This window comes from Quercus lobata, chromosome 9 (assembly GCF_001633185.2).
Source record: "Quercus lobata isolate SW786 chromosome 9, ValleyOak3.0 Primary Assembly, whole genome shotgun sequence".
NCBI lineage: Eukaryota > Viridiplantae > Streptophyta > Magnoliopsida > Fagales > Fagaceae > Quercus > Quercus lobata.
In genome coordinates this window covers 28,620,129-28,646,649 of record NC_044912.1, presented here as the reverse complement: position 1 = coordinate 28,646,649, position 26,521 = coordinate 28,620,129, and the positions used below count along the sequence as shown (strand labels likewise).

The 26,521-nt window shown below is 32.6% G+C and overlaps 2 protein-coding genes across 2 annotated transcripts; one reads left to right on the top strand and one right to left on the bottom strand.

Moving 5' to 3' along the window:
• Nucleotides 1–2,428: 2,428 nt before the first annotated feature.
• LOC115962129 (expansin-B18-like) lies at nucleotides 2,429–5,423 on the bottom strand. Its single transcript, XM_031081016.1, has 4 exons — nucleotides 5,163–5,423; nucleotides 4,926–5,038; nucleotides 3,719–3,912; nucleotides 2,429–3,045 (listed from the first exon to the last, which is right to left on the bottom strand). Exons 1-4 carry the CDS (start codon nucleotides 5,332–5,334, stop codon nucleotides 2,709–2,711), a joined length of 816 nt encoding a protein of 271 aa, XP_030936876.1. The 5' UTR covers nucleotides 5,335–5,423; the 3' UTR covers nucleotides 2,429–2,708.
• Nucleotides 5,424–22,582: 17,159 nt separating this feature from the next.
• LOC115959112 (hexose carrier protein HEX6-like) lies at nucleotides 22,583–26,053 on the top strand. The gene is made up of 3 exons (XM_031077413.1): nucleotides 22,583–22,980; nucleotides 24,134–24,456; nucleotides 24,748–26,053. The coding sequence occupies exons 1-3, from the start codon at nucleotides 22,851–22,853 to the stop codon at nucleotides 25,819–25,821; spliced, it is 1,527 nt and encodes a 508-aa protein (XP_030933273.1). The 5' UTR covers nucleotides 22,583–22,850; the 3' UTR covers nucleotides 25,822–26,053.
• Nucleotides 26,054–26,521: the final 468 nt, after the last annotated feature.

Below are 26,521 nucleotides of genomic sequence, written 5' to 3'. Positions count from 1 at the left end.
ATATGAGTTGATTGAGAGGGGAAATAAATTAAATCAAGTCTAATTCGCAGGACCAAAACCAAAGAGGGAAGAACACCTCTTCTCAAAGTGAATAATCTCCTAGGAAGATCCTGCCGTGCAAATTAATCACTTTGAGAGAAGCAGACCTGAATGGTTGGTACACAAGAACACCCTTTATTTCTGGTAGAGAGCAAGATTTTGAGAGGGAGAGAGGGAATCAACCTATTGGTGCATGCCTGCCATTCTAACTCTCTATTTTTTCTTTCCTTTTTTTCTAATATTCCCCTTTTCTTATCTTTTTTCTTTCTTAGTCCTTATTTCCTATTTTCTAGTTTTCAAGTTTCCAATACTGTGGTGCTTGTTGTTGTTGTTCCTGTACGTGGTAAGGACATCTTTATAGTGTCTGTCGTGACTGAATTTTACTGTTTTAACCCTTAACCACATTTGTTTGGTCTAGGTGTACCTGTCGACCACTACTGGTCCGTTTGTGTGCCACTCCCTATCGCTAGACAAAAGAAAGCTATTTTATTTGTTTATCTATTGTGACACCCTTTCCTGCTACGGTGTGGGTGCCTTCTCTCTCCCTATCCTTCATGGCATGCACCTAGTGGTTCCAACTCAGCTTTGCCCCTTTGGGTGGTATGTCATCCCAGCAGAACACTTCCCCCAAAAGAGCCTTAACAGGAACCTCAAATAGGTTTTCCCCTCTCCCCACTGCCAAACCATGCCTTCTTACCTCTGACCCATGACCTCACTATGTCCTGTATTGGCTGGGTACAAGCTGGTGAGGTTTGAGTCTTGCGAGTGCCTCTCTTCCATGTATGTCTAAAATCTGCCTATTGCTTATGCGTCTGCCGTGGTTAGCCTACACAGTCTGCTGTCCGTTCTTAATAATTTTCTGGTTTCCCTTTCCTTTATGGCTTGCCCTATTCGAGGTTGTGCCTTGCTTGATGGTGGGCTTTGCTTTTTCTTCAGCCTACCCTTTTTCCTGCTACCATCTCCTGTCATACCACTCTATCATTCTTGCTGCGAAGTTGTTTTGCCTCAATTTGGTTGGGCCTCTTTGGGCTTGCCGTTCATTCTTCCCCTAATGGCCCAGCAAGACCATTGGTTATTTTGTTACCTCACTGGCGCGCTCTTGTGTCCCATTTGTTTTCCCTGGGACGTCTCGGGCCCGTTTGCTTCCCTTGGGCTTCCTCAACCCTTTTTCTTAACTTTGCATTACCATGGGATTTTACTGAATTCCCTAAGCTTCCCCGGCCCAATTACATTATTTCTCATCCTTGGGGTTCATGGGCTTGCCATCGACCCCTTACTTTCTTTGCTTTCATTACTTTGGGCCGGCCGTGGCCCATTCTCACTTTTCCACATCATATACTACTCATGGTTTGCTTTTTCTCTCTTTTCAGGCTCCTTTAAGCCTATTTACTTCCTCAAGGCCTATTTGTTTATCTCATGGGCCTGTGATCCATTATTCTTGCCGCTTGGGCTTAATAGGTTTTCTATCCGTTTGCCAACTCTTTTCTGTCCGTGTTACTGGGCTTCTCCCTTCCACTTAGACTTCCGAAATGGCCATCAACATAGGGTTAACTATATAAACAAAGGCAAAACAAAAGTAGATTGCTTGAGCTATATAATATGAGTTCTTTTATCTTGTGTCACATTTACCTACACGTGGCACCGCTACCGGTGCTTTACGCATCATAAATCTACTGTGAATAAACTTCATTTATATTAACTATTCATGCACTGAGGATTTGCAATTTAGATTAGGATAATATTAAACATTACTAATTTTATTATAAATTTTTATAAATACAAAATATTTATAAACACAGTTGATAATTAATTAATGTGATTGATTGGTGCTAAATTAACAATACGATAATAGATTTTTTTAATTATATTTTTATGATATGTTTATAAATTAACTCATCAATTAATATGATTTACATATAATAAAATTTATAATATATATCCTTAACGAGATACTCTTTACATCAATTTTTTATTAAAAAAAAGATTAACCTTGGTCTGCATTGATGCTGTGCAGGAAATTCTTGGACAAATAATTGCAAATTGGTGCATTTTGTGTAGCAGAAATGATGGAAATGAATGATGGGACTGGATAATGGAAATGATTCCGCTATTTTTTGTAGTGTTGAAACTAGGTGTGCTAAATTGTTTGTTTCTTATTTGAGAGTTTGCATGTAAGCATCTCTCTCTCTCTCTCTCTCTGTCTCTCTCTCTCTCTCTCATAATATAATGTACTTGTTTTGTTCGGATAAAAGAATTTATAGAGATATTACAAAATGAAATTAATTTTGTAGTGAGTTAACGAGGTTATATGTTTTGTGTTGTTTAGTTCTGCATGCCGAATGCATAGGCTTGTCACATATGGGTAGCAAGATCTCATTAGGTCACTTAATTTGTAGCTAATTTGTGGTAGAACTTATACTACTATAACAACATATATACTACGAAAAGCTCATTACTCTTAAAACATATGCTAATTTGTAATACATGCTTAGATGCACCACAACTTTCTCAAAATAATTGAGGCTAACATTCATCTTTTAATGCTAATAAGCAAGATTTCAATCTGAATTCTAGCCCCATTAATCTAAGTCCACGCAAAATACATCTCAAGTTTCAACCAACTCAGAAATATAGGAGTTGGGCTTGGATGACTTGTAAGTTGTTGATAATCATAGGTAATTAACCACGGATCTATAGGATGAGCCAGGCTTCCACCCATTTGGAATGACATCTTTTGCCACAAGAGTCTGGCCTGAGTACTGTGAGGTCAAGCGAATGGAGAGTGGAGCTTGGAGTAGTGACCCAGCATCTAGCTTCCAAACTGCACCCCATGATTGTTGCATGGTACGCCATTCATCATTTGATTCTGTTGAGGATTCCTTCAGATCAACACTACCAAGATCTCCATCTCCTTCTTCATATTCAATCACTACAGCAAAGTAGTATGGGTTTGACCCTTGATCCACATGAAATGTTATGGTTTTTCCTGAATAATCACATGCCACACTGCCAAACATAAAGAAATTTAGTTAGGCCTGTCTGATTATAATTTTTCAGCTACATGGAACTGCTATTAGAGGAGTTTTGCCTAATTAAAGTAATTTGGTTTCCCAAAATCTTTATCAAGGTGTTCTTTTATTACCAACTTACCTATTAAAAACAAAAAAGGCTGCCCGTTAAGTCAAATATTCCGAGTAATGTTTTTGAGCATGGCGATTCACATAATTTTAGTGTTTAGTCTTCTTGTAATACTCAATCCATAGTTATAAAGTTGATGATTCCTTTTGTCTTTTGTTTAGTCCTTTTGTTCTTGTTCGGATTGTATTTGTTTGCAGTTTTCTGCATGTTATAACTTGTACAGGTGCTCTTGTTTGTTTGTTTGTTTGAATATAAAATATATTTCCATTAAAAAAAAAAGTGTGACAAAAAAGTGTATGGTGGTGCTGATTTAATGAATTAATAAACACATGTCATCCTAATTAATTTACGAATATATTAATGTTCAAAAAGTTCTGAACTTGTACACTTTTTTAACCTATTCATTACAAAGTGCCAATTAAATAACATTAAAGAAACTAAAAGGCTTTGTTCTTTTGGGTAAAAAAAAACAAGCAAAATAAAATAACATAACATTTACAAGAATAAGAAAAAAGTATATGGTTGAGGAGTGAAGTTTTACCGTGCATAACTAATTTCCAAGACTCCTGCGTCACGAAGCTTGTCTTCTTGACCAGGAAGTGCCATGGCACCAAATGCAGTCCCACTTAGATCAAAATGTGCAGCATCGGATGCGCATGGTCCTCCAGGGCAAAAATCCGTTATGACCACTCTTACTGGTTTCCCCGAACAAGAAGAGTGTTTGCTACATTTAACCTAGTAATTTATAAACAATCTTTGTATTATATATCCAAACATAACATAAACAACAAAAACAAAAAGACAACAATTTAAGAATTTTTATCATGCGAAACTTTATTGTGTACATTAATAGAACTATGGAATAATATAAATAGCAATTACTTTGATTTTGTCCCCCTCTTTTTGAAGTATGTAACTCTTTGAAATATAAATAGAAAAAGCATGATTGCTTTTACTACTAAATATAGAAGAAGAAAAAAAAGGTGATAATATTATAAAAAGAAAGAAAGACATTGGCCAACAGTTTGTGAATTATACTAGTAATGGAAAAAGAATTCAAAGAAGTTGAACAAGACAAAGTAACTAACGACCGACCATGGACTCCTAGTATATTGATTGAAAATTTGAAATAGTTTTGTGACAATATTGCTTGATCTTATTTCTAGCCTTATTGTGAATAGAATAATAGCGGAGTGGAAAGGAAGCCACATAGGGGGAGGAAAAAAGAAAGTATAATAGAAGGAATATGTATTATGAATAAATAAAGTCAAGACATGACTCATCCAAAAAGAAAAGAGAGAGGGTGACAAAGAAAAGAGCAATTTATAGGGAAACTTGGTCAATCATTCTTGTTCCAAATGTCATCATTTAACTTCAGTTCATTGAGTATTCCATGGGTCCAAAATTTCTGCCAGGGACTTCAGTGCGAAATCAAAAGTTGAAGTTAACAATTGCCAAGAAGTTTGAAACTTCTTTCTGTTTTCAGATATAATATTCAGAATTCAAATCCCTCTTTTAGCTCCATTGTAACTATCAAATTATTAACAACCAAAAACAATTCTAGTTTACAATTAGGAGTGCATTTAAATGCATTTTACTGAATGTTTATTTACTAAAAGCACTGTTAAAAATAAATTTTAAATATCTTTTTTAATGTGTACTGTGAAGCCTGTCAAGATGAACTAAAATGTCCCAAAAAACTGGGTGTCTTTTTTTTCCTTGCCAAATGTACACTATGTTTATAGTACCTGATAACAGGCTCCACATTCCTTGCCTGAATTGTAAAGAGAAGGGCCTATTCCAGTAACCATGGAAGAGAATGGTGGTTGTGACACTGCATTACCATACCCACAAGACCCTCCTGCATGCATAAATATATTTTATTAGTACACAATACAAAGAGTACAATTCACTCTCTCTCTCTCTCTCTCTCTCCCTCTCTCTCTCTCTCTCTCTCTCTCTCTATATATATATATATATATTACCATCGCTTCCTGCACCATCGCGGCTACCATACCAGGTAGCTCCGGCAGATGACCAAGAGGTTCCAGTCGTTGACAACCTGTGGTATTTTGGATTGAAGCAAAAACACAGCTCAAAGAAGAAAAAGAAAACTAGTATATTGGAAAGGGATAAACCATGAAGTACTGTGGCCATTGCTACACTCTCACTCTCACTAGCTAGTAGTATATTTACTATGTGTTTTACAAATCCCTAATGCACTACTATTGGTTACTTTGGATTATGATTTTTGATAAGAGTCTGCCAGTATTTATAGAGGAAAAATGCTTGCACTTTTGCACCCAACCCACGTTCTTCTTTTTTTCCCCCCCTATTTTAATCATAGTTTTATAAGACCTCAACTCACGTTAGTGCTAGAATGAGGGGCGGACTAGCGTGGGGGTTAGGGAGGCATGGCCCTTGACTTTTCCAAAATCCCTACTCCCTATTATATTTTTGGTAAAAATAAAATAATTTTAGATATATATAAATTTAAATCTCCTAGATTTTTATTAAAAACATGTAACACATTTATTTAGATGACTAATACATCGCTATTAATTGTTTCCTCTAATTACTTTTATATCATAAATAATTCATTAATTCAAAGTGTATTTAATGTATTTTATAAAAATAGAAAATTTTATATATCATTAATGGACTATTTTTCTCTAATAACTCTTATACCATAATAGCATATCCTAGAAATATATAGGCAAATCTTTTTAATAAAAAATTCTTTTAATTTTAGAAAATCATAGATATGGACATTATTTTTTTTTTTTTTCCTTTTTATGAAGAAACGAGAATTTTTTTTAAAATTTATCTTATAAAAGAAAGAAGAAATGTTAATTTCATGGTTAGGAGTAAAAAATCTTAGTTTATATATATACACAAACACGCACATATATATATATATATATATATATATATAGTTTGGCCCAATTTAAAAAAAAAAAGAAAAAAAAAATTCTAGCTCTGCCACTAGTTAAAATATCAAAAATTTTAAAAAAAAAAAAAAAATAAATAAATAAAAAGGCATGAAGAGAAAATGAGAAAGTAAAAGGATTAATTTAATTTAACTTGATGGCCTATGTACACATAAAACAGGATCAAACTTCGACATCTTTGTTATATTAAATTATGTGTTAGATTAATAAATTATACTTAATATATAGTAATTCTAAAAGCATGATAACTCAATCAAATGTCGATGTCTTTGTTATATTAAATAAGTAATCCTATAACCACAAACTATTTTACAATATTTTTACAAAATGTTGATGTAGTCAACCTCTTATTGGTTTTCATTTAGGCCAACTATTAATATCATTTTTTTTTCATTCGTCAATAGTTACTCACCACATCAGCAGTTTGTAAAAAAATTTATAAAATAATTTGTATCTCTAACATTATTCATATTAAATAGTGTATTAATTAGATTAATAAATTATACTTAATATATAGTAATTATAAAAGCACGATATAACTCATAATATTACATTAGTGATATATAAAATTTAGTCCAGTAACTCTAAAGGTATAGTCTCAAAGAATATGGATTTCTTAACTAGAATTTAGCTTACCTCTAGTACTTTTTTAACTTGGAATTTGGCTTATCTTCAATACTTTTTTAACTGAACATGTCATTTTGTTTTAAATATACAATGACAAGTGGTAATAGATTTTAATCCTCACATTTTACTTAGTTAGTGAGTGATGTGGCAGTTTCTTATTAAAATAAAAGGAGATTTATTTTTAAAAAGTATTGGAAGTAAATCAAACCCGATTTCTTATTTTATATATATATATATATATATATATATTTATATTTATATTTATACATACCAAAAAATACATCTATATGCAACAAGAGATTAAATTCTGTATGGATGTAGTATAAGACCAATGTTTTACCCCTTCAATCCCAATATGCCATATCATTTTATCACATATTTAAGAATAAGCACAACTACACCTAATCAATTCTAATACCCATATATAAATTCAACCAAATTGAGAGTTTATTGAGATATTATTAAGTGTGGTATGATGTATTGAATTTTAAATAAAACGCTGATATAACAATATTTTATTTGATAGTGTAAAATTCATATTTTACACCCAATCCTTATCAAATTTGGACTCATATAACAAAAGAGACATGAGAAAAGAAAAGCTAAGACAAGTTAAGAAGAAATCAAGTACAAGTATTATATGCATATGTGTCTAGCTTTTATGGTGAAAGTTAGAAATAAAAGAAAGTTGTTATATTTTTTTTGAGAAAGAAGATAGTTGTTATATTAGGTGGCATGAATAAATAGTTACAAAAGTGCATAATGGTGAAACCACAGTAACTAGTATTACAAAATTAACCTAGCTAACCCATACTCATAGTATTCTAAAATTGCATTATATATCTACGTATGGATAATAATAGCCTATAATATATTCTTACCCTTGGTATTCATGTGTTTGAGATAAATAAATTACATAAGATTGTAACAATGCTATAAACGAATAGATGCTTAATCTCCATTATATTTAAATAATAAATAAATAAAAAACAACTTTTTTTTGAGTAAACAGTAAAAAAGAAAAAAAAAAAAAAAAAAAAGCATCAATGTAAATGATCTTAAATTTTTAATATATTTATTCCTATTAAATAAAAACAAAAAGGGCAAATTACAATTTACTCATCTGTGATTTGGCTAAAATTTAAGTTGCCAACCTGTAGTTTTTTTTTTTTTTTTGAGAATCTGCCTACCTGTAGTTTAAATTTTAACACTTTACCTACCTAAGGTTTGACCAAAATTTAAGTTACCTACTTGTGGTTTGAAATTCTATGATGCAAGTATTCCAATGAATTTTTTTTATCTTATTTGATCTAATATTTTATATTTTTTGTATTTTTAGAGGAGAGTGACATAAAAGTACAGCAAAATTACATATTAGTTCTATTTTTAACAGAAGTGGGTTATTAAAATCTAACTAAGCTAACCTTGAATAAAGTGTTAAATTTTAAATCACAGATAAGTAACTTAAATTTTAGCCAAACTATAGGTAAGTAAATTGTAAGTTACCCATCACCGCACACCGTTAGTGCAGTGGTCACTTCACAAGTATAAATGTTTGTGGGATGTGGAGGGCAAGGGTCAGGATTCAAGTTTCTAGGAGGGAATTTCACACACATATACACTTAGATTAGATTAGAGTAGAAATTATATCTTATACAAAAAAAAAAAAATAATTGTAATTTATCCAAACAAAAATAATAATAGTAAAATCTGAGGAAAATGAAATTCAGAATAGAACTATCACACCCCACTTTTTGACATTGTATCTTTAATTTAACGAGAGCGGAATTTGCTCCAAACGTGAAACGCCATTGGTTATTGTATTAGGAACTTTGACGTATTTGAGTCACATGACTCATAATTATGGCTTGAAATGAGGAATTATGCGTACGTCCAAACTTTCAAACAATAATTTCTCTCAAATCTTCAAAATGCAAACTTGTCCAAGATGCCAAACTTCCGAGACGGCATTTTTTGGCTGCTGTCTCTCTCTCTTGTTGGTGTGTGTATGTGATGAGCTTGGACATTGTTGCTTAATAAACCTTTAAAATAATAGATTATTATTTAAAAAAAAAAAAAAAAAAAAAAAAAAAAAAAAAAAAAAGAGAAAAAGAAAACACTCCCTCAAAAAGCCGAACCCCAGGCCCAAAAGACACCTAAGCTGACCCCACTGATGCAATATAGAGCCAAATTTTCTTGACTATTTTGCTTGGCAAGGATAAATCATGTTTCGCTCAGTTCAATCATACGGGACAAAAGTTTGGTTCCAAACTAATTTGAAGCTATTTTTTTCAATCCGTTATATAATAATTTATAAAACTATTCATATATATTATTTAAACAAATCACGTAACTTATTAAAATAATCATACAGTTAAAACTACAGTTGAAACATTTTTTTTTTTTTGGTTTTTATCAGATATTGTGTATCAAGCTCTTCACCCCAAAAAAGTACTTTGTCGGTAGACTAAGGGTCCAGAGGCTTATCCTTGATTAGAAGTTAGAACATTCGATTTTTTGACTATATTAAAACAATTTCCATGGATGCTGCCGTTGATGGCGGTTATTGGTCGTTAAATCGCTTGAGATTTTCGCAAATTACTCGCACATGGAAAGGTGATAATAGAATTTGAATATCAAGGTCCCCTCAATCACGAAATTATTAATTAATTTATTGCCCGTGAGGTTGATGGGATTGATATTATATTTGCAAATTTTGAAGATCATGTTTCTACGGTTGTGGTTTCAGTTGGGTAGGCATAATTCAACTGTAATATGCATATTGATACAATGGTTTTTGGAATTATTCACAGAAACCCTAGTGTCAGAAGCATTTGAAGGATCTCATTGAGAATGAAATCTTACCCACCATATCTATCATTTTCTTAGGCTTACCATTATTTCTTGCGCCCTCCAAACAAATTAATTATATAATAATAGTTTGTAATCCATGCAATTTACACGAAAGTTAACGTAATAAGATTTTTTCTCGATATTATTATTATTATTATTTATTGTTTAGTTATTAATAATCATTTATTATAATTATATTTGTATATGAAACTATATATTATATAATTAAGAGAAAATATGATACGTCATCATTTTAATGGAAAGTTTAAATATTGAATGAAATTCCAAAAGTCAAACATCTTTAGTCTATATATATATATATATATATATATATATATATTTATATATATATTCAATAATCCTAAATTATCTAAAATTATCGAAGGTTCCAGTTAGCTTAGTTGGTAAAGTTTCTGATAGTTAAATAAGAAATCTGGAGTCCAATCTCCGCCTACATCAAAAACTGATTGGTATCTTGATTTGATAATAGAGTCATTATCAGGAACAGACGCCATAAATTAAATCTCTCTAATAAAAAGTTATCTAAAATTATCAAGAAGAATTTTCCTAGCAAAGTGTTAACTAGAAAATTTAAACCTAGAATCTCATGAACCATGCATATGAGCTATAGGAATCACTAGACTAACCTCTTAAAAAAATTTCTTAAAAAAAGAAAGAAAAAAATAATCAATATTTTACATAATCAAAATGAAAATTTTGTGTAGCATATTCTGGTGCTCTCTCTCTCTCTCTCTCTCTCTCTCTCTCTCTCTCTCATATCTATAGATTCTTTGTATGGACATCAAAGAAGAGAGCCAATACAATATTAGAAAAACTCAGGACAAGTTACATGCATAGGACTTGAGGCATTAATGAAGCTAGGGATGACCAAATTTTCCCACCACAATCCAACCATCAATGTCTTGCCTGGCATGGATTTTTCCTACCTCAAAGAGGGAATAAGGAGAGGACAAAATTTGCCTACCTCATTCTATCTCATCCCACCCCATCTTAGATGTGTGTGAATGTACACGCACTACTGATCTCCAAAACACTCATTTCTTGCTTGTACAATTCTTAGAGTTGCCCATCCCCCTTCTATCTCATCTTTCTTACTATCATCAGTGTTGAGGTCATTTCATGGGGATGGCAAGATGCCTTCGACGTGCCCCACCTGAACCTACCCTACCTTGTGCAAGTTTTCCTTACCCCAAGATGAAGCCAAGACGCCCGTGATCAAATCAATGTCTTACTATACTTAATGCCCAACCTAATGTGGATATGGATGCAATGGTTGTGGTTTTGGGGGATTTAGGCAGGTTTAGGTGGTGTGATGGACTGATGGGCATGAAGTTTATTATTTGGGGGATTTGAGTAGGTCAAATTATAAGTTTTGGAAATGGGATGGTGTTTCATGCTAGTGACTTGGTTTGGTGGGGGTTTAGCTGTAGATCTCAACTAGTAGCAATCAGTTGGTGTTTGGATGAAGTGGAGCTACCAAATTGAGTGTGTTTTTTTTTTTTCCCCCATAAAAAAAAATTGTGTGTGTGTGTGTGTGTGTTTTTTTTTTTTTTTTTTTTTTTTTTGAGAATAAGGAGTTGTGTTTTAAGTATCAACAATATTACATATACAAAAAATTTCTTAATATTTTGTACAACGTGCTAAGGTCATAAATTGTAATAATTAGTACAACATCACTTTTATATAGGACTACCACTTTCATCACTTTTATTGTACATCATTAACAAACTACCACCTAAACAATTTTAAAAAATTTTGTAAAATTTGTTGTGCTTTTAGACTTATTATTTGAGTATAGACTTATGATTTGGCAAATCAAGGATTATGAATTTGGGGGTTTGATAATGATGACAGATGGAGTTCATTGTTTTGTTTAGGGAATTTTTCTAGCTACCAATAAAATCTAAGACGAAAGAGGATGTAAAAAAAAAAAAGACGTTAATGAAACTGGGAAAAAAAATAGAAATGTGGCTATTTTATGCTAGCAAACTTTATGGTGTGGTGTGGCTATATCATACGGCCTTCCAGGACCAGATCATTTTCTATAATTTTTATTACAATTTGTTGGAGTGGTTAATTGTGAGTGGTGAACAATTATTTGCACATAAACCTTTTTTCTTTTGCTCACAATTAATCATATTGGAGTTGTGGCACAAAAATTGTGTCCACACTTTCTCTTTCATACCATGTAGGTTGATGATGTGTTCATTTTATGTTGGCCAAATATCTTTTTATTGTGCTTGAGTGAAGCATTTCATTAGCCATATCAATATTTTGAATATTTTCGGTTAGTCAATGATAGTAAGGATAAGTCATAAGATTCAAACATGTTCAAAAATACCAATAACTAAAACGATACTATTCATTTTAGAATAAAAATGAAATAAAGTACTAAAAATTACGGATGGAGGAGTGATTTTTGGCATTGGAGAATCCAACGTGCCCATTGCACATTTGACATCCTTTGTTTTTTATAAGCTCAAAAGTTCCATTAATTTAATTAGTCTTAGTGCATTTTGCCAATGGAGAACCCGTCGTCACAACGTCACATTTTCCTTTTTCTTTTTTTCTCCCTAGAGGTCCCTTATTTTACCTAGCAAAAAAAACTCAAGAGTCAAGAACTCAGATTAATTAGTTTAAGTTTCAACATTGAATATATTTTTTTCTCTCATTTAAAATACTGCATCTAGTATTTGCCTTTTCTTGTAAAAATATTTGCTTATTTTTTACTTTTTGCTTCACTTGTAGAAATATTTCTATTATTATTGACATTACATATTTAAGAATGATGATAAGTTAGTGATTAGGCCTTGTATGTCTTTCCCCATTTATTAAGTATAAGTTTTGAAGTATTTATGAATAAGCAAAGTGGATGGCTGCAAAGGGATTAGGATTAATGAGGATGATCACCAAAAGCATTAATTGACAGAAGCTAGTGACATATCTTGTTTTAGGAATTAGATAGCATAGCCAATATGGTACTTCTTGCTAGCCTAGTGGAAAATCCATCGTGCTTTCTTGTTATAATTTTTATATGTAAAGGGGTGGCAATTTGCAAATGATAATTTTTATCCAAACTCATTAACCCACTCATGACCCACTTAACTTGGGTAAGTATAACCAGGGACGAACCCAAGTGGGGGCCCGGGCCCCCTCACATCCAAAATTTTTGTTATAAAGATATTCACAATGATGATTGTATTTTAGAAAAAAAAAAAAAAAAAAAAAAAAAAAAAAAAAAAAAAAAAAAAAACTATTTTACCACTAAAAAAAAAATCATGTCTTATTTGAGAAACTAAAGCTAAATTTTTTACAGTTACAATAAACTGGTATAAATACCTAGTGACTGTAGCAAGTTATTAAAAATTAAATACAATATTTTATTAATATTATAGTTCTTCTTTCAATTAAAAAACTCAAATTCTCTCTCTTCCTTATTATTTTAATGAGTTGTTTATATTAGTTGAAATGAAGTTATTAAAAAAAAAAAAAAAACATTTGATATTGGGTGTATTGTAAATAAAAGTGAGATGGTAAAATAAATAAAGTAGCTTTTTAAGATACTAAAAGCTACAAATTTTAGTACTACCATTGTGAATGCTCTAATTTCAACCCAAAAAAAAAAAATCTTAGTCATCCTGGTATTAAATTATTATTTTTTTTTTGGATAGATAATTGCATTTTAATATATTTAGAAACAACGATTTTATGTATTTATAATTTTTTAGTACTATATGGATATCTATTTGGAGTTTTTTTTTTTTTTTCTTTTTCTGGCCCTACTAGCTTAAAATCTTAGGTTTGTCCTTGGTTTTAACCCAACCCAATTAAAATTAGGATATAATGGATAAAAACCTATTGAATAATTTAATTAAATGAGTTTTAATGGTAAATTCATTGAGATCGATACCCATCTAAAATTTTTAATAAAAAAAAAAAAAACCTTAGCCTAACTTGCAGACCACAGCCACCAGACCCAATCTCCCTCACCTTTTTTTTTTTATTGACTACCAAACATATTTCTCCATCCCTCTCTATCTTTTGCTTATTGTTATAATTTATAAATTGTAAACTTTCAATCTATAATTTGGAGATTATTTTTTGAGAAGTACGTAAAATACATATATGCCCAATTGGGGGCAACGACTCACATAAATGTAAACATATGATAATTTTTTTTTTTGACTTATTATATGATAAATATTTAAACCCTATTAAAGCCCACCATTAGACAAAAAGAAAACCTGTGAAAAATAAATTGCAACTAGGTTCTGAATAACTTCCTTTTTGTTTTTTAATTCCCGGATATGGGTTTGGTTTGGGTAAGACCTTGGGCTGTACCATACTTGGGGGTGATTGGGTACTTCCTGTCCCCATTGATATATGTGTTGATTTGGGTCCATTAAGCATAAAGCTAAAGCCGACCTAACTTCATGGTTGCGTGCAGGCCTCACACTAGCCCAATTAAAGTTTCAGCCCTCAAAAGAAAATTATTTTGTGGTGGACTTGATGATAAGGCTTTGTCTTTAAGTTGTATTCCTACTTTCCTATGACTATGATGGTTCAATGGCATGGTGTAAAAATCTACTCCATCCCTTTTTACAAGTGAGAGAGGTACCATAGCTAGTAGCACCAAATGGGCAATGAGAATCTTTATGACTGCCAATTTTTGTTAAATTGTTTTGAAACACATCAATATCAAATGAGAAAGTTTAGACACACAAAAATTTTGACACCTACGACATATTGTTAATATTTATTAAAAAATGATGTTAGTGATAGATCCAAAGCCAATAAAAGTTTAGAACATTCACAGTTAGAGTTGTAAATAAGCCAAGCCGATCATGAACAATGTGGGCTCTACTCGATAAAAAGTTTGTTCATGTTTGTTTGTTTATAAATAAGCCAAGCTTGAACCTTAGTTTTGGGCTCGTTTAATAAACAAGTCGAGTCCAAGCAAAAAAATTTGTTCACGAACGAGCGTGTGAGCTATTAGGCTTGATACACAACAATTCAAGTATAGACTTATTTATAAGTTTATATATGTTAGCTAAATATATTCATTACACATATCTTAATAATGATATGGCCAACATGAGACCACTACCTATATAACCTTAATTTTTTCCTTCCCTTTAAACTAATTAAGAACCACTTTAGACTATAATTACATTTAAAAATAAATAAATAATTAAGTAGGCCACATATGATCATTCCCTATCAATCATCTAAAGTAGAGTTATGAAACATATTAGTATTTTCTCATTCATAATAGTTACAAACAGGTATTTTTCTAGTCCTTCACCATCTAGCGTGAATGTAAAAATTGTATTTTGAATAATTACTGAAACTGTAAACAAGGAATGATGAATGAATGAATTTAATTATGTAAATTATTAATTTGAATAATAGCTAATCATAAGTAAGATTAGATGCATAATAAAATAAGTGTACTATTTTCTTTTTCTTTTTCTTTTTTCTTAATTTTAGAGATTTAAGCATTTAATAATGTAATTTTTTTAAATCTCAAGCTTAAAAACTTGACCTGAGCTCGAGTTTGAGCTTGATATTAAGCATGAATTTGGCTTGACTAATTAAGCAAGTCAGGCCAAGCCAAGCTCAAACATTATTTTTAGGCTTGTCACAAGCTCAAGCTAAGCTCGAGCTTTTGATTTTTCCTGATAAGCCAAGTTTGAACATGCACTACTTGACAAATCTCAGCTCATTTACAGCCTATTCACAGTGATGGTATTAAAAAATTTAGTTTTTAGCACCGCTAAAAAACTATTTTATCTATTTTACCAACTAATTTCATTTATAATAATATTAACAATTCATTAAACTAATAAATAAAAAAAATTCAAAAATGCAAAATTAACCTTCTAACTTTTACATTTTTTTCATTTCAGTATTCTAACTTTCAGTTTTATCAATTCAATCCTCTAACTTTCAATTTTTCTCAATTCAAGGATCTGTTACAACTCAATTAGTATCACTGTTAGAACCACTAAAACGACGCCGTTTTGCATGTGTGTGTGTGTGTGTTTTTTTTTTTTTTAATTCGGAATTAAAATAAGAAAAATTTGAAAAAAAAAATTTAAGGGGAACGAGCCGTTCCCCTTCCCCTGAATAAAAAAAAAAAAAAACAAAGGCTTTGGTTGTTTTTGACTGCCGATTTCATGACAGAGACGAGCTTGCTCATGTCGGAGACTTTGTTTGCGTACGACACATCATAGGCTTTGATTCCAAGGTGAGACCACTCGAATTTCAAGACCAAGAACTTGTTCTCGTCTAAGTAAACGGTTCTGCCATTAAAGTTGAGAGCTTGCCAGAGCAAAGACTCGTGGGTGAGGCCGAAGATTAAGAAGTTATAAGTTAGGGAGCAGTGGGTGAGAGTGGTGGCTATGGAGGTGAGTTCAGAAGAGGACATGTGTGGTGGCATTTGATGTGGCGGCATAGTGGAGGAGAGCGTCGGAGATGGAAGATGGGATTGGAGCTGTAAAGGCTGAAGCTTGGCTTGTGGGTCTAGTTGAGAGAAAGAGAGCCGGTTTGGGTCCTTTGTTATGTTTTTATTCAGGGAAAGGGGAACGACGCGTTCCCCTTAATGTTTTCTTCTTTCTTTCTTCATCTTTTCTTTTCTTTTTCTTTTTTTTCAGATTTTTCTTATTTTAATTCCGAATTAAAAAAAAAAAAAAAAAAAAAAAAAAAAAAAAAAACACATGCAAAATGGCATTGTTTTAGTCGTTCTAACGGCAGCACTAATTGAGTTGTAATAGAACCCTGAATTGATAAAAATTAAAAGTTAAAGGACAGAATTGAAAAAACTAAAAGTTAAAGAATTGAAATGAAAAAAAGGTGAAAGTTAGAGGCTTAGTTTTGCATTTTTGCCTTAAAAAAACAACAAACGCAAAAACCATCATAAGCACAACCACCTCCACCACGAGCAACCACAACCCACCACAGATAATATTAAAAAAAAAAAAAAAAAAAACCACCAGTGACCGCCACCACTAGCAACAACAACCCACCACCACAATCAAACCCAAACCTACAGCCAAAGCCAAAATTAAATACCACAACCACCACTGCAGCCAAAATCTAAGAAACCCACACTCAAAATGGCAAAATTAATCACCACCACCAAACCCACAGCCAAACTCATAAAACTCAACCATAACCAAAATCAATCACCACAACCACCATAGCCAAAATCCACAAAACCACACCCAAATTTAACTACTACCACTAAACCCACAAAGATGGAGAGATAGAGAAAAGAGGAAAAAAAGAAAAGAAAAAAGAACCAGCAAATAAAGAACAAAGAAAAAAGAAAAAAGAGAAAGAGAGGAGAGGAAAGGTGAAGAAAGAGAAAAGAAAAGAGGAAAAAGAAAGGAGAAGCACCAGAGAAAGTAGAAAAAAAGAGGTGAAAAAAAAAGAAAAAAAAAAGAAAAATAGAGGAGACGTACCACTGTACCAGTTTGAAGAAATTATAAGGTTCTCATGATGGACAAGTGATGTCATCCACCATACTAGTAAAAGACTTTCATTTGTTTAAAATTGTAGAGTTTTAAATAGAATTTGACTATTGACCCAGTAATTTTAAATAGGTGGGAGTTTTTTACTGAAATAGTAGATAAGTGATGTGGTCCACCATAAGGATGATATAATTTCTCCAGTACCTGAGGAAGAAAGAAAAAAGAAAAAGAATGAAAAGTAAGAGAGAGAAAAGAGAGGGCTAATTTTTAGGAAAAAAGTTTCTCTAGTAGTTTGTTTGTTTGCTTTATTTTTTTTTTATTTTGTTGAATTACAATTTTAATCATATTTTTTATTTTTCAAGAATAAAGATGACCTTGTTGAAGCCGTAACTAACTAATCCGACTTCATAAACTCTCTTAGCACTTTAAAGATGTGATTTTAAATACTACCCACATGGTCTGTCCATAAACAAAAAAGATAACCAAAATATATATATATATATATATATATATATATTTATACTACTATTTAAGGGGCTCCTGTAAATAAAAATAAAAAAAAGGTGGTTTCCCTGTTTGGGATCCTCAATTTAGATGCTTAAAATATCATCAAAGTCATCTGTTTAAAAAAAGTTTAAATATGTAAAATTACTAATTAAAAAGCTCTTAAATTTTAACTAAAATAAAAAAATAAAAAAAATTTGCACGTTTCTCCCTCATGTTTTTCTTTTTTCTTTTTTTTCTCTTCTTCTAACGTGAAGGAATAAAACTGCTCCTACTCCTAAATTTTACCTAAATTTATAAAAATTATTTGAAAATAACCACATTTCTCATTCACATGTTTTTTTCCCCTAATGTGAATAGATACAACTACTTTTTTTTTTAATTTTTTATAGTATCTCTTTCATATTTACATTCTTTTTTTAATTAATTTTTTATAGGAATTATCGGTAGTAAAGTAATAATGCCAGTATGTAACACATGACTCATATATTTATGCTGTTTGAAAAGAAACCCAGACGCACTACCATTTTGATAAGACCAGACTTACTAGGCCACTACCATGTTTTACTTTTATAAAAGTAATTGGATTTTTAATGACTATCTTCTTCTTCTTCTTCTTCTTCTTCTATTTTTTTTTTTTTGCTGAAATTTTGATCACAGCACTATCTATATCTGTATCTGTATCTTTATCTTTATCTACATCTCTTTTATTTATTTATTTATAATTTTTAATTATTTATAATTTTTTATAATCTTATCATAACTTTTTCAAATATCATTTTTGAGCAGATTGATTTTCTTGGTTTTATTGAAGACTACAACAAAAATAATTCTAATAACACAACCTCTAGCACACTCTCTCTCGTTATTCTAGATGGATGAGAGTGAATGAATGAGGAAAAAACGGTAGATACATATAAAAGTGAAAAATAGTTACAATTTATCATATAAGATAATTGTGAGAAATGATGCTGCAAAAGTTGCAGTCCTAAATTAACTCCTACAACATGAGAGAAAGATCAATTATTTATTTTTAAAAAATATTATATATTTTTTCACAACCAGCATGCTATGAGTTAGAGTGGTTCTACTACCACAACTTTTTTTGTCACAACTTTATCGTGGTAAATTACAATTGGGTTGTATATCACTTTTACATAAACTCTGTTAATGCCCATTTTTAGGAAAAGGGTCCAATGGCAGAAGAAGCCCAACAATATGAAAGAGATGGAGAAAGGAAATAGCAAAGTAAAGATCATTAGATCAGAATGGCAGGAATAATGTCTACAGGTCTACAAAATAGTAAAAGGACCCCAACGAAAGAAAATGGGTTCAAGGGAGCCCCAAAGAATGAAATAGTAAGCCCATGGGAATCATAAGAAATAGAAAGAAAGCAAAAAGGGATCGGAAGAGCCCAAAGAAATTAATTAGTAAATGAGATTGGTTCAAAAGCCAATAAACCAAAAGGTAAAGGATGTGATAATTGGGCCGGGGAAGCCAAAAGATTTAGCAAAAGTCCATGAGAATATAAGAAGTAGGAAAGAATGAAATTGGCTAAGGATGCCCCCAAATAATGAAACGGGCCGAGGATGCCCAAAAAATAAAATAGGCCGAGGAAGCCTAAGAGTTAAACAAGCACTAGAACATACAACAGAGTCAAACAAATCTGTAGGCAATGGAAAATGCATGAACACTAGAAAAGCAATAGACTCTATGGAAGTAGAGCACACACAAGGTTCAAGCACCACTTACCTGTACCCAACCAATACAGGGGAGGTGGGCCACAGGTCTAAGGTAAGAGAAGGTGTGGTATGGTAGTAGGGAGAAGGGAGAAGCCTATTTTGGGGTTCCCGCTTAAGCTTTTTTGAGGGAAATATTCTGCTGGAAATACATACCACCCAAAAGAGACAAATATGAGTTAGAATCACTAGGTGCATGCTATAGGGGTTGGTAAGTGAGAAACCCAGCTCTTATCTAGATGAGAGTGTAAGGGAAGTAAAAAAACAAAAACAAAAACTACTTTTGTCTAGGAATGAGGTATGGCACGACCAATACGATGTTGTGGTGGTGGTTGGATAGCGAGCAGACCAATAGGCAGTCTAGGAAGGGCACCCACAACCGGCCAAAAGTAGTTGAAGGGGTAAAATGGTAAATCTTGTCACGACAGATAGAATAAAAGGCCATAGGTATGCATAGTAAACAAGAACAACAAAGAGGAGAAAAAAAAAAAAAAAACAAAAAAACAAAGAAAATGAGGAAACCGAGAGTAAGGAAGAGAATAGGAGTAATATGAGTGAAAAGTATGCACCAATAGGCTACCAACTTTTCTCCCTCTCAATAACCCACTTTCAAGCAAGTTAAGAATATGAGATTAAGCCGCTTGGGTCCATTCTCCAAAGTGAGTAACTTCTATGGTAGGATTCCCCTCTGAGGTTACCTACATTTGAGATTAGTTCCCTTCTTGGACTTGAAACTACCAAGGAGTCAAGTTTGTTCCTTTAGCATACTAATCCTCTTTTCTTTTGTTATGATTGATTAAGGACTAACACTATTTTCTTGTTATTAACCTATTCTTGCCATAATCACATCATCATATTTCTCCTTTGTGGAATTGTTTAAGCATTATTGCTATCAGCGAAAAATATTTTAGTTAAAATACGTTAGTTATCCTGTTGTATCATGTTTTGCTTGCTATAACATTTTTTGTGATAGCATTTCTTGTCGTGGGCATATGACACCCCCAAGGTTTCTACTAGGGCTTTAACTTGAGCACGAGCTGGCCTAAGGTGAGTTTCAATTAGACCAGTCCCAACTCTCCTACCTCAAAATCATAGGGTTGCAGTACAGCAGGAGTGATTTAGCCCAAGATGCAAAAAGGCCCTCCACAAACTCAGAATTTTTTCTCTACTATTCACAATTTGCAATATCAAAGTTATGGCAAAAAAGTTTGTGATCCTAGATTTTTCTCTTTGAGTTAATATGTTCGAGTGCTGCTAACTAATATTTTGAGTCATTCATTCATCATTCAATAATGAACCTTTGTCTACGAACTTCTTAGTATATATATAAGGATCCTCTCTGTTTCCAAGTGAAATGGTGAGTGTCCATATTTAATTACAATTAAATTAAATCAGATTTCAAAAGGTTGTTGATAGGGGGTATATACTATTTTGAGTTAGAAAGAATCCATCGAAACAAAAAAAAAAAAAAAAAAAGTTGACAAAAAGTTTAACATATGTTAATGTGACAGATTGTTAGTGTTATGTAAAAAAGTAATATCTACAGTGAATCTAAATAAAAACAAAAAGAAATTTTACTAATTTAATTATTATGAAATTCTATAAGTATGGAGTAGCATTGCTATTTGAATCACCTAGGCAATTATGTTACTTAGAGTATCCACAGCATTGGAGTTAAAAATTTAGCTTTTTAACTCCACTAAAAGTTACTTTATCTATTTTACCTATACACATGCTACAGCAGTGGATCTATTTTAGCTTTTAACACAATAAAATAGTATAAACATCACAATAAAATAATATATCTCTTACAATAAAATAATATATCTACTACAATAAATAATAATCATAACCATCCGCAACCGCAACCGCTAATGTTGCCACTACCGCTGCCGCCATTGACTATTCCATTGCCACTGCAATCACTACCACTACCACTATCAACGCCACCACCACCGCTGCCACCACCGACTCTTCCATTGCCACTAACTCTTCCGCCGCCGCCACATGATAGAATAATATATTCTCTACAATAAACAACAATTACAGCCACTACCACCACCACTGTCACTACCACCACCACCACCACCACCGCAACTTCCACCACCACCACCACCATCAAAAAAATTATTTTTTTCTCCCCAATATTAGATAGTAATAACCTATCACTTAAAATTTATTACAAAAATATTGTGGTAACATTTCTTAATTTTAATTTCTTATTATTCTTTATTTTATTTTTCCCATTATCTTATTTGGTTTCATCCAAATACACGTTTTTTTTTTCTTTTTTTTTTTTCTTTTTTACTCTTTGTTTTTCTCCTCCACACACGTATACTCCTCTTTATCTTCACTCTATCTTCACTTGCATTTTTTTTTCTACTTCAGCTTTGTCTTTCTTTCTCTTTCACTCTATCTTCACCGTTGCCCCCACAACAGCCACATCGGAAAACATTGTAAAGAAAATACCCCCGAAAATTTCATCAATTGCGCCAAAATGCCCACAGATCGGAAAACACAAGCCCACTACCACAAACACAAACACAAGCCCACTACCCACAACAGATTGGTAAACACAAACACAAACCCACATTGGCTCTGGGCATGAGATAGTAGAGAAAGGGTGGATCTCGGAGGTTCGACCTTTGAGGTGGAGATCTAGAGAGAGAAAATGCGAGATAGAGACCCACGTCAGCGCTAGGCTTGAGAGAGAGAGGGGTGGAGTTGTGGAGAACGCAAAGAGTGGTCAGCGCTAGGCTGGGGCTTCGGTTGGTGCTGGGCAGGGGTTTGGTCGGCGGCAACGGGCAGAAATGAAGTGTGAGGACTAAGTAGAGAGGAGCAACGGACAGAAATGGAAAAGAGGAGAGAAAAAAAGAAAAGAAAAAAATATTATTAAAATATTCTGATTCAGTGTAAATGCAACATAAAATAGTTTTTTTTTTTTTTTAACCTTTGAGCTACAGTGCACATCTAAAGATAGATGTGCGTTGAAAAGTTAAAATTTTTAGGTTTAGCTTCACTGCTGCAATCCTCTTTTTTGTGTTTTGGTAAAACTAAAATAGTTATATAACTATTTAACTATACTACTGCAAATGCTCTTAGAAGCTAGTATAATATAATATTAATATAATAGAGATAACTACAATTCGGAGACGGTACTCCACTCAAAAGGTCCAAAACAGTATTCAAAACCCAAATCTTTTGGTAAAGAGCGCCTTTTCGACAGAATGTGGCTGACAGTTAAGCCAGCTGGACTCTAAACCTGCAATTCCTATAATCAAAACACATGCTTCGCCAAAGTCCAGAAACTACGATATTTTGTTTTGACTTTACTATTTTTATTAGCGCATTTATAACATCGTTGCTCGTTCCAAACAAGGAAAGACTGCTCATCTCAACCTGTACTATACAACTTTGAACACTCCCTCTCCCTCTCTTCCTCTCCCTCTCTCTCCCTCTCTCTCGTTTGTGTGAACTGTGTGTGTTGAAGCTTGGAAGAAGCTATGGCAGTTGGGTTAGCCAAAACAAGTGAAGAAGGGCAATATAATGCCAAGATGACCCTTTTGGTTGTCTTATCTTGTATGGTTGCTGCCACAGGAGGAATTATCTTTGGCTACGATCTTGGAATTTCAGGTCCCTTCTTCCTAAAATTTTATATTCATCATGTTTATAATATATATATATATATATATATATATATATCTTAGTTTTATTTTTATTTTTCACCTACCAATTAAGAAAATACATACTGATTTTAATTTATACTTGCATCTAGTTGACGGTGTTACTTTATGTGGTGTGTTGCCTTATGTTTTTGCCAGGGTCGGCCTAACTTAATTTGAGGCCTAAGCTAAATATTTATGTGGTCCTTTTATATATATTAATTAAATAAAACTATTTAATATTAAACAAATTAAGGTTAATTTGATATATTAAATACATAATTTATGGATAATACTAACTAAAATTATGATTAATTTCATATAGAGAATGGAATATTATAGTGGAAACATAAATTTAACAAAAAGAAAAAAATATTATTTTTAAAAAGAAAATTAATTTATCTCGGATATATGACAATATATAGTTAATTGCATTTATAATTTAATGTATAATCTATGATATTAATTGATGTATGACTTTGTAGTATATTAGTTTACAAATATGAAAGTTTCAAACTATTAAGAGGGATTAATCATTATTGATGATTTAACACATTTGTAAATTTTTTTTAAAGTCTTGTTAGAAATAAAAAAGGAAGATGTTAAAGGTACTACAAAATATTTACAATATAATATGATAATAACAATGGTTGATGAACTTCTATAATGTAATTGATAAATATTTAAAATATTTTTTTGTGATTGGTAACATGTCAATTTATAAATCTATAGTAAAATTTATGATATTTCTAACATCACTAATAATTAAAAGTGCACAATCATTTGAAAAAATTCAAATCTTTTATAAAATTTTGAGCCTTTTACAATGGGATGGGGCCTCTTTTGCAAAGGGCAAATATTTTTGTTGTCGTGGGGGCCTTAGGCCTAGGCCTTGGGCCGGCCCTGGTTTTTGCACGCATTAAACTCAATTAAGGTTAAACAAAAAAAAAAAAAAACAAAAACATTTCAATGCTTAAGGCTTGCCAGCTTCTTAGTAGTTCAGTTTTGTGTTACAATTTTGGCATCAATATGACTGGCTAATAAGCAATGTATCATTACCTAATAAACCACACCATAAAAGAAGTTTGAAACAGTTTCACTGACATATGAAAGCAACTATGTAGGAGGAGTGACCTCTATGGAGCCATTTCTCAAGAAGTTCTTCCCAGAGGTGTACACTAAGATGAATGAAGACACTAAGATCAGCAACTACTGCAAATTTGATAGCCAACTGTTGACCTCCTTCACATCCTCACTCTACATTGCTGGCCTTGTTGCTTCCTTCTTTGCCTCAACAGTCACTAGAGTCTTTGGGCGCAAGCCATCAATTCTTATAGGAGGTACCGCATTCCTTGCTGGTTCAGCTCTTGGGGGTGCAGCTTTGAATGTGTACATGATTATATTTGGTCGAATTTTGCTTGGAATTGGTGTTGGTTTCGCCAACCAGGTATTAAAGTTACTCTAATTTTTTCCCTCCTTTTGTGAAACCTCTTTCATTCATCTCTAGAACATTTTCTGAACCTTCTTTTAATAGCATCAGTAACATTTTAGTAAGTTACTTTAATGTTCATTCCACAAAAGGAATGGAAATTGAGTATGGCAGAAATTGTGAAGGTTATATGTGTAGACACATACAAAAGTAAGACAAGACAACATATTGTAATCTTGTATCATTATGGGAATCTTTGAATTGGATCATAGTCTAAATTTTGTTCTAAAATGGACTTTGTTTTTGCAGTCAGTACCCTTGTATCTCTCAGAAATGGCACCACCAAACTACAGAGGAGCAATTAACATTGGCTTTGAACTCTGGGTTGGCATTGGGGTTCTATTAGCTAACCTCATAAATTTTGGTACTGAGAAGATTAAAGGTGGTTGGGGTTGGCGAATCTCCCTAGCCATGGCTGCAGTCCCGGCTTTAATCCTTACACTAGGTGCTCTATTTCTCCCAGAGACACCCAACAGCCTAATCCAGAACAGCAAAGACCATGAAAAGGCCAAGCTAATGCTGCAACGTGTCCGAGGCACCAATGATGTGCAAGCAGAATTAGATGATCTCGTCAAAGCTAGTTCCTTATCAAAAACCATTAAACACCCATTTAAGAATATCATACATAGAAAGTATAGGCCTCAACTGGTTATGGCAATTGCAATTCCATTTTTCCAACAAGTAACCGGAATAAATGTCATCACCTTCTATGCACCAGTACTTTTTCGAACAATTGGTTTAGGTGAAAGTGCATCACTATTCTCTGCAGTCATGACTGGGGTTGTTGGTGCTGTCTCAACCTCCATATCCATGCTTATAGTGGATAAACTTGGCCGAAGAGCTTTGTTTATGATTGGGGGTATTCAGATGTTCCTCTCACAAATTATAATTGGTGGACTTATGGCTGCTCAACTTGGAGATCATGGTGGGATTAGCAAAGGGTATGCAACTTCGATTATAATTTTTATTTGTATATATGTGTCCGGATTTGGATGGTCATGGGGGCCACTAGCATGGTTGGTTCCAAGTGAGATTTTTCCTTTAGAAATTCGATCGGCAGGACAAAGTATTACAGTAGCAGTGGGTTTTATCTTCATATTTTTGGGTGCTCAAACTTTTCTTGCCATGCTTTGCCATTTCAAATCTGGTATTTTCTTCTTTTTTGGGGGATGGGTGGCTGTGATGACTGCATTTGTGTACTTCTTGTTGCCGGAGACTAAGAATGTGCCCATTGAACAGATGAGTAAAGTGTGGAGGGAGCATTGGTTTTGGAAGAGAATTGTTGGGGAAGTGAATGAAGATATAAAGATGGAAGCAGCATGATATGTTTACTTATTGTATACCAGTTCATAGTTACTATGTTCTCATTAGAATTTCCAATTTCGCTCTTTCATCTCTTGCAATTTTAGCTTCTTTTATGTTAGGTAATTGCAAAGTGAAAAGGTGAGGATTTGGATAAGGAACACAAACATGTACATGAACCAAGTGACTTATATAGACTGAGCATATATCTTCAAGCAAAGGTTATCAGTTACAGCCCCTATTTTTCTTGCCATCTGGATTTGAAATAGCACTTGCTAATTGCTTTCATTATATGATAAGTTATAAAGTATTTTGAAGGGAAAATTTTTTTCTTACCCACATGAACATATTACCATTATTTGTAGAAGATAGAATCATAAGTTCATAACCATCAACCAACAACCACAACAAAAAACAAAGTCTTAATCCCAAAAATTTTGGGGTTAACTATGGATCCTTGATACATTAGTTAAAGTCGACCGTGTGTGTGTGCTTACCCACATGAACATATTACCATTATTTGTAGAAGATAGAATCATAAGTTCATAACCATCAACCAACAACCACAACAAAAAACAAAGTCTTAATCCCAAAAATTTTGGGGTTAACTATGGATCCTTGATACATTAGTTAAAGTCGACCGTGTGTGTGTGTGTGTGTGTGTGTGTGTGTCTATATATGACCTTTAGATAAAATAAAAGGCTGAGAATTTCTGCTTGGT

What these genes read in the sequence shown, in the direction of transcription:
- LOC115962129 (XM_031081016.1), bottom strand. Translation starts at nt 5,334, where the DNA reads ATGGCCACAGTACTTCATGGTTTATCCCTTTCCAATATACTAGTTTTC. An exon ending in AATGTGGAGCCTGTTATCAG is followed by an intron (nt 3,913 to 4,925) that starts GTACTATAAACA and finishes ATAAATTACTAG; the next exon opens with GTTAAATGTAGCAAACACTC. An exon ending in TTGGAAATTAGTTATGCACG is followed by an intron (nt 3,046 to 3,718) that starts GTAAAACTTCAC and finishes TATGTTTGGCAG; the next exon opens with TGTGGCATGTGATTATTCAG.
- LOC115959112 (XM_031077413.1), top strand. Translation starts at nt 22,851, where the DNA reads ATGGCAGTTGGGTTAGCCAAAACAAGTGAAGAAGGGCAATATAATGCC. An exon ending in CTACGATCTTGGAATTTCAG is followed by an intron (nt 22,981 to 24,133) that starts GTCCCTTCTTCC and finishes GCAACTATGTAG; the next exon opens with GAGGAGTGACCTCTATGGAG. An exon ending in GTGTTGGTTTCGCCAACCAG is followed by an intron (nt 24,457 to 24,747) that starts GTATTAAAGTTA and finishes TTGTTTTTGCAG; the next exon opens with TCAGTACCCTTGTATCTCTC.